We start from the raw sequence: 8,750 nt of genomic DNA, 5'->3' as shown, positions 1-8,750 counted from the left end.
ACGACTGCGATACTACGACCGTTACGACACAGCCAATGACCGATCAGCTTTCGGTTTTCAACAACCGGTCACGAGACCTGACGGGACTTCCGTCCTCCCGGCTGCAGCAGCATCGCGGAGGCGATGGCGGTAGCTGCCGGCGCGGGAAGTGCTACTTCGCCATTCCGCGGTGACGATTGGGTTGGCTTTGTTTGCTCGCAACGTGCGTAAAAAGTTGTCCCGCGCTGCCTGCCGTACTGTCTTCATTTGGTGTGGTTTAGTCGTTGGACATTTCTGGGAAGTGAAAAATGTGCGCAATGGATTCGCTTGCTAGCGACGATTTATTAATAGAAGAAGTGCGCCGGCGACCGTTGCTGTACGACCAGCGTTTGAAGACGTACCGGGATAAACAACTTCAGCGAGATGCATGGGAGCAGGTGTCCAGAGTACTCGGACAAAGCGGTAAGTGCGAATCAATTTACCATTTGCGTGCTCGACAGTGGCGTTAGCAGTACTGTCGTCAAAACGAGCCGTTTTTCTCGGTGACAGCATCGTTCGGCAGTGTCTGTGCTGCCGCGGTCTATGGCTATCTCCGTGCCGTGTGCGTAAATTCGCTCATTCGCGTGTTCACTCCCTTGGCGCTTTTTTATGATATCCAGTTTTACTCCATACAAAGTTTTGTAAACATTGTGATACTGTCTAAGTGAAATAGCTAGGAAGGGTATTTATGACCAACGTGGGTGTCTGATCGGTGCATGTGAATTTGGAGCATTCCGTGAAAGCAGAACACTGCACCAAACACAGTGATGGGCTAGCTAAAGAGCTTAATGAGCTGTAAATAACATGATATCAGTTTCAAAATTGTCACAGAAATAGTGGATTGAAATTTTACCAGTTGGTTAAATCATGCTTTCGTCGTTAAATGTATTCGAGAAAAGTATTCGAGCTAACGATCTGTATTGTTTTTCCACGTCATGCCTGTAGGTTTGATAGCTACAGAGTTCTATGTGTAGCAATTATTTCAGGGTACCGTGTATTTCTTTTCTCTTTTCACTCGTGCAGTGCCTGATAACAAACATCGATGGCACAGCCTCCGACAGAAGTTTCTCCGGCTTCGGAAGGCGTACGTGAAATCCGGAAGCGGCTCCGACGCCGCAAAGAAGCAATGGGCCCTCTTCGACAACCTCATGTTCCTCAACGACGCCATCCAGAGCAGAAGGCAAGCTATCTGACGTTGGCGTTTTAAGTTGCTCATTGCAAGTTGGTGCGCTGAGCGCCCGCTAAGCAGGGCTGTAGATATACCTGCCCCGATTCCTCTCTCGTTTTTCCTCTCACCACTTCTCTCTGGAATAGTCTTCAAATCAAATTCATGCTATTCGTGTGCACTAGTTGTATGCGATGAAGTGAGAAAGATATTTTCAGCATCCTGATATACACTTCGACACCGGCCGTTTAAATACGAAACGTCACTGCGTGCATTTCAATATTATTTTTAATTGAACTCATTGTTTACGTTTGAATAATTTTGAAATCATTCGCATCAAATAAAGTAGTACAGAGTGCATGGTATTTTTTCCTTTTGATTGAATACTTGACGCGCGGTCACATATGTTGTTCTCTCTTTTTTTTTTTTTTGATGCAGTACTGTGTCCAGTATGGAAGGAGGACCCCGTCATTTGCCACCGGAAGTACGACCTCCAAATACGTTTACCCCAAGCAGTAACTCAAGCACGTCGGCAGAGGAACTTCTTCAGTCAATGTATATGGACAGCAGCGAAGATACCGATCGAACTCGCGACAATTCACTTGGCCAAGCTGCATACGTCTTAGAAGTCGACGACCAAGTAGCTGAGCCAAGCTCACTGTCTGACAATGAAGTTGTTGAAGACGACCATCAACGACCTCCAGGAAGCGAGGCAGATTCAAGCGCGTGTGCCACTGCAAGGCCCACCGCACCTACAGGCACCAGGAAAACTTCCTCAAAGAAAAGAAACCAAGTCGACATTGATGAGCTAGTGGTTGCTACCCTAACAGAAAATAGGAAGCGGCTGAATGAACTAAAATATTCGAACACTGATCAAGATGAACTTTTTTTGCTCAGCATGAAGCCACTCCTAGCTAGGCTAGAAGACCGCAAGAAAGAAATGACAAAGATCACAAGTTGTTAGTGGAAGCTGCTTTCCCAACGTGTGAGCCGGGAAAGGACAGTGAAGGTGTTTGAAAAAGACACACGAAGTGCTGTAAACAGTATTTTATTGCCAGTGCATTTTGGGGGGAGATTGTTCTATTTGTTTATGGTGGAGCTCAGCTGTGCTGTTTTCTACATAGCAACCATATCCACGCTTCTTTCTGCTGGTGATTTTTTTCTGAGTGTAATCATAAGCGGCTTCTCGAACGCATCAAAATAAATTGTCATGTGTAATAAACAGTTGAAAAGTAAACAATACATGCAGCCAAGACTTCTTCCTTTAGGTAAACTGCCATGGCACTGCGCCAGGCCCATGGAAGTAGCTGGAAAAGCTGTCGCGAACGTCTGCTGCCCTCCTTGAGTAGGTATTCGAACCTTGTCGGTACGCTTGGGGAAGTGGTGGGGTGGAGTTCCTCCAGTCACCTGAAATGAGCTCTCCTGAGCTTCCAGTGGTGTCTGCGAACTGCGGAGGACAGTAGCCACCAACCTGTCTTCCCTCCTGCATTAGGAAATTGTGTAGGCAACAGCAGGCAGCTACCATGAGGATGGAATTGTCTGGTAGAAGGCTCATCCGGTTCCTCAACACCCTCCAGCGTGCACACATAACGCCAAAAGCAATCTCGACGCACCTGCGAGCTCTTGAGAGCCTGTAGTTGTAGATCCGTTTTGCACTGTTGGCCGCTTGCGTGCCAGGGTACGGCTTCATCAAATTTGTCTTGAGAGGGAAGGCGTCATCGGCCACAAACACGTAAGGGAGCACTGGGCCTTTGGGAGTGCGCAAGGAGCGGGCAAATTCTTGTGGCCATTATCCACAAATATTCCCAGCTGCGACGCCGCGAACACACCACCATCGCTTTCACGTCCGTAGCATCCTATATAGACCGATGTAAACTTGTAGCTTGCATCAGAGGATGCCATCAGGTTAATGCTGAAGCCTTGCTTATAATTGAAATATAATGTTCCAGAGTTTGGTGGTGCATCTAAATGAATATGCTTTCCATCAATCGCTCCGGCGCAGTTAGGGAAGTTCCACTTGCACCAAAACTGTTCTGCAATAGCCTCTATGCTTTGCTCATGTAAGGTTTTAGAAATCTAGGCTGAAGAACGGTCCATATCGCTTGGCACACCTTCGGAACAAGCTGCGAAATTGTCGATTTGCCGACGCGGAAGCTGTACGAGAGAGACTGGTAGCTGTTACCAGTGGCCAGAAACCAAAAAAAAAGGAGGTATGTATGAAGTTGGCAAAAAAGCTAACCCCACTACGAGTAATTACGGCCAAGCCATTAAGCAAAACAGTGCTCTATTGGCCACCGGATATAGGAGACGCGTAGGCCAAATTGCAGCGAACGACTAGGAATTGTGTGCAACACAATGCTTGAAACTGAAAAATACAATATCTGCTCATATAGTAATACGAATTTAATTATATTTAATCTGTCTCATTATCAAGTTAAACCAAACATTCAGATAGTTTTTCATTTATTTGGCAGCCTCCCATATTAAATACGTATCTGCATGGACTTTTGCTGCTTTCACGCATCAATGTGCTTACCTGAGTGTTATTGCGAGACGCTCCGCCGACGAAATGGCAGAACGGAGATGTGTGCTCCGAACCTCGATGAGTGGTCTCACTAAGTTATCAAGGAAGTCGAACTGCTGGGGCGACATGCGCATGAAATTGTGAAACATCGCAGCGTCTCCAAGTCGGAGCTTGACGAGAAGGTTGTGAAAGTCGCCATCCACGGCCCTGTCGAGGCATACTTGGCGCACCCAAACTCTTCTCTGTCGCCTTCGCCGTCTTCGGGCGATTGAATACACGACTATAAGCTCATTTTGAGCGTGAATTTCTTCCAACTCGGCCAGCGCTCGCGTGTTGATGGGAGCCATATTGGACCGCTAGTGACGTCGATTCTACAGCGACAAATATGATTGGCCTATCGTAAAAATCGTAATGCACGTAGCTGTAAATGTGAACAAAGGTATCGGCATAACTGCGGCAACGCTTTTTATAGCCGTTGCGTTCGATACGCCGAACGAGCTGTTACGCACGTTACGACCATAGTGTGAACATAGCATGACGAGTCACGTGAATATTCTCTAAGCGCTCTTGAGTCGTCGGTCGAGCTGGCAGTGTCAGTTTGTGATAACCCTTCCCTCGTGAAGGTTCTTTCCGATTTAGTTACTTGCCAGAAAAATTTATTGCAGGACATATGCGAAATAAAAAATACTCTGAAGACACGTTTTGACGCCTTGGAACTGCGTGTGACTGCTCTCGAAAACACATGCTCCAAAGCTCTGACTGAGCAAGATTCCGAGCAGCTTCGTTCCGAACTTGTGTGCTTAAAACGCACAGTGGCTGACATAACGGCTAAATTTGATGATCTTGAAAACCGTTCGCGAAAGAACAACATCATTACTCATGGTATACCAGAAGATAAGGATGAGAATCGTGACACACTGCATTTCAAGGTAGGGAACGTGTTCAACAGGCTTGCCGTTGATTGTCCACGTGTTGAACGTTCCCATAGGTTAGGTAGAACACGTCCTGGACGTTCTCGGCCTGTCATTTTGAAATTGCTAGATTTCAATGACAAACTATTACTGCTAAAGAATGCTTACAAGTTCAAAAATTCTGATATAAAACTGCCCGAAGACTTCTCCTCGAAAGTACGCGCCGTACGTAAAAAGCTATGGGACGCTTCAGCTGAGCATCGTAATAACGGATCAATTGTCAAGATGAGGTTTGATAATTTATTTATTGATAACGTTCGGTATAATCGGGATGGCCCCTCAAACAGACTAATAATAGCTCGTGGTTCTGACAGCAATGCCAGAACGACTAAAGCATCTGCATCGCTGCCTTGACCGTCCTATCAACCCGCCTCCAATCTTGCGTTTTTGAACGTTAATGCCAGAAGCATTACTAAGAAATTTCCCCAATTATTTTCGCTACTTTATTCATGTTCTCCTTATGTTATATGCATCGCGGAAACATGGCTTCACGATGAAATTCACGATTCTGAATTCACGCCTCCTGGTTACCTTGCTCTCTGTTGTGATCGCCAGAATAGAAAAGGGGGCGGTGTCGCCTTGCTTTTACACTCAGATTTTAGTTTTGAGGCTCTTTCTGGTCCCCCTAACATTGAATCAGTTTGGTTCAATCTAAAAATAAATTAGCAGAATTCAACCATGTGTGGCATTTATCGCCCTCCTGATGGCCCTAACGATCTGTTTGACGATCTCTCACATTTCGTACATTAGCATCACCTGGATAGTTCGAAGTTGATACTTCTAGGGGACTTCAACACCATCGGCATTCACTGGCCTTCACTTACGTATTCCACTTCTAGTACACCTGTCTGTAGGGATCTCGTTACATTTTCCTTGTCACATAACCTAATACAACTAGTTCATGAAAATACTCGGCAGAACTCCATTCTTGATTTAGTGTTTGTTAGTAACAGTCTTGCTCATTTAGGTGTCACATACGAGATCTTAGAAGATATCTCAGATCATAATGCAGTCCTCGTGCACATTAACTGTCCCATTCCACATGAACGTTTCAGCTGTACCACATATGATTTTTCTAAAGCTGATGATACGGTTGTTGTTGACGCCCTGGCAGCTAATCTTGATCATTTTGTGTCGCTCAGTACCGAGTGTCATGTTGACGTGCTTATCGATTACTTTGAGTCACTAGTGAGGTCATGCATAACTTGCCACGTTCCAATGAAAACAAAAAAGATAAACAATAAGCTTCCTTGGATTAACCGCGATATCTTGCACCTATCACGACGTGTTAGCAGGCTGCGTAAAATTAAACAATCTAATCCCGAGGCTCGCGTCTCCTTTGAAAAAGCTAAGGATGAACTTCGCACTATTACTAAAAATGCTAAAGATTTCTATTTTTCAGTGCAACTTTCTCAACTTTTAAAATCAAATCCTCGAACGTTCTGGACGTCAGTATCGCCTAGTACGACTGGCAGTACCTGTTTTAAGATCAACGATGCTATAACCAACGACCCTGATGTCATTTCGAATGCTTTCAACTCATACTTCCAATCTGTTTTCACCCTTAATAACCATGCAGTTCCGGAGTTTAGGTATGTTTCTCAGAATGATGAACTAGAAAATATCGCAATTAGTTGGGATGGTGTCTTAAATCTTATCCTGAAACTTGATACTAAAAATGTACCGGTGCTGATGGCATTCCTAATTCTTTTCTCTCACGATACTCTTTATGGACAGCAAAATACCTTACCTTAATTTTTCAGAAATCCTTGGACTCTGGTGTAGTACCACGATCATGGAAATCTGCCAAAGTACTTCCCTTCCATAAATCAGGCGATAAACTTCTTTCTAATTACAGACCAATATCTCTTACACCTTATTTTTGCAAGATCTTAGAACACATCATTTACAAACTTATAATCAAATTCCTTGACTCTAATAATATCCTATCATCAGCTCAACAAGGTTTCCGTCGCGGATATAGTACTGTAACACAATTAGTCGATTTCATGCATGACGTTGCTTATAACTTAGACCTAGGTAACCAAATAGATGCCATTTTCATTGATTTCTCCAAACGTTTTGATTTCGTCATTCATTCTATGCTATTGTTAAAACTAAACCTCATTCTCGATAACCCTCGCATTGTTTCTTTGATAGAAACAATTCATTCGCGCTCACAATTTCTTCATTCGCGCTCACAATTCGTTTCTTTCAGCTCAACAGATTCATCTCCCATTGACGTCACATCCGGTGTTCCTCAGAGATTTGTTCTAGGCCCTTTATTATTTTTACTTTTCAGTAATGACTTACCTCATATCATCTCATCTAAAATAAGACTCTACGCACACGATTGCGTCCTCTATGAAACTATCAACTCCATTGACGATCATTACCATCTCTCGCAATCACTCACGTCTTTCTGCAACTGGTGGGACACGCGGCAAATGAACGTTAACTGCACTAAAACAGTCGTAATGTCTTTTACCAATAGGCGCAACCCCTTCTCTTTTGACTATTTTCTAGGTGGCACCCAGCTCAATAGAGTTTCACAGTACAAATATTTAGGAGTAATTCTAACCGAGCGCCTTTCATGGACTAGCCACAGTGATCATGTAAAGCGCTAAAAAAATTAGGTTATTTGCGCCGCACTTTACCTAACGCCCCTCGAGATACCAAACTGCTTTTATATAAATCACTCATTCGCCCTGTTCTCAAATATGAATCCATAGTTCGGTTCCCTTACAAACACTGTGAAATGAGCTTGCTAGATAACATTCGGCGAAAATCTATCCGTTTCATTTTTCATAACTATAGCCGAAACTTCTCACCGACCACAGCCCTTCAATCATTAAACTTCCCATCACAACTATCGCGATATACCAAAACGAAGCTTTCAACTTTTTTTGTACGGAATTATTAACTCCTTCTCCGGCCTTGGTCAAGGTAACCTCATCACAGTTACTGATGATAGTTGTACCCGCAGTTCCCACGCTTTGAATGTAACACCTTTCTTTGCTCGTACTAATACCTTTAAATACAGTTTTTTTTTCGCGTGCAATAGAACTGTGGAATTCCCTTCCTGGTAGCATTCGCTCCTTACCACTAACCGACTTCATTGTTGCTGTCGATGAATATATTACTGACCCATAATTAACTTCATTTTTACTTTTGCTTTGTTACGAGTGTACTTGCTACACGATTTGTATTATTTTTCTGTATTTTTTCTCTGTTGCCTAGTATTATATTGTCACGGGGTCGTCACGTGGCCGAAGACAGGAGACTTCGTGTTGGGATTTAACTGTTTATTTGGGCGAACCTGTGCCCGGTAAACGGAAAGTCCAATTACAGCAGCAGTCTCGCACAGATAGCAGTCTCGGACTGATACAAAGAGAAGTTTATTAACTTCAAACTAAAAAAAACTATTTACATCATTTATTCATACAGTGCTCGTTTAGACACCCCTCTTGTGCACTATGGGGCATACAAACTCCATTATCCATAGAGGAAACTAGCGGCACATACAAAGATCTATACATATATACACATATATATATATATACATATATATATACATATATACTTATATATATATACATATATATATACATATATATATATACATATATATATATATATACATATATATATATACATATATATATATATATATATATATATATATATATATACATATATACATATATATATATACATATATACATATATATATATATATGTGTGTGTATGTATATATATATATATATATATATATATATATATATATATACATACATGTACACATACATACATACAAGTTCGTGCTAAACTACGCATACATTCGTAAAAAAACACAAATACATATTTACAATCACATATACATATATTTACAACAGATCGTGAACATGGGTAGGCATATTTACAATACTTCGACTGGCGCTATACATACACTTGTAACACAATGTTTTGGGGAGAAGGAGTTAGTAGGGGATTATGGGGGTACGGAGTTTCGCACCTCTGACGAAAAAAAACTTTGTGTGCCAGCGGCGAAGGAACTGGTCCTCCCCGCCAG

General features: G+C 42.7%; 1 protein-coding gene across 1 annotated transcript; it reads left to right on the top strand.

Annotated features, from left to right (window-relative positions):
- Positions 1-296: 296 nt before the first annotated feature.
- Positions 297-2,147, top strand: LOC142802914 (uncharacterized). The gene is made up of 3 exons (XM_075887998.1): positions 297-441; positions 1,042-1,198; positions 1,622-2,147. Exons 1-3 carry the CDS (start codon positions 297-299, stop codon positions 2,145-2,147), a joined length of 828 nt encoding a protein of 275 aa, XP_075744113.1.
- The last annotated feature ends 6,603 nt before the right edge of the window (positions 2,148-8,750 follow it).

This window comes from Rhipicephalus microplus, chromosome 3 (assembly GCF_043290135.1).
Source record: "Rhipicephalus microplus isolate Deutch F79 chromosome 3, USDA_Rmic, whole genome shotgun sequence".
NCBI lineage: Eukaryota > Metazoa > Arthropoda > Arachnida > Ixodida > Ixodidae > Rhipicephalus > Rhipicephalus microplus.
This window is presented reverse-complemented; position numbering and strand designations above follow the sequence as displayed.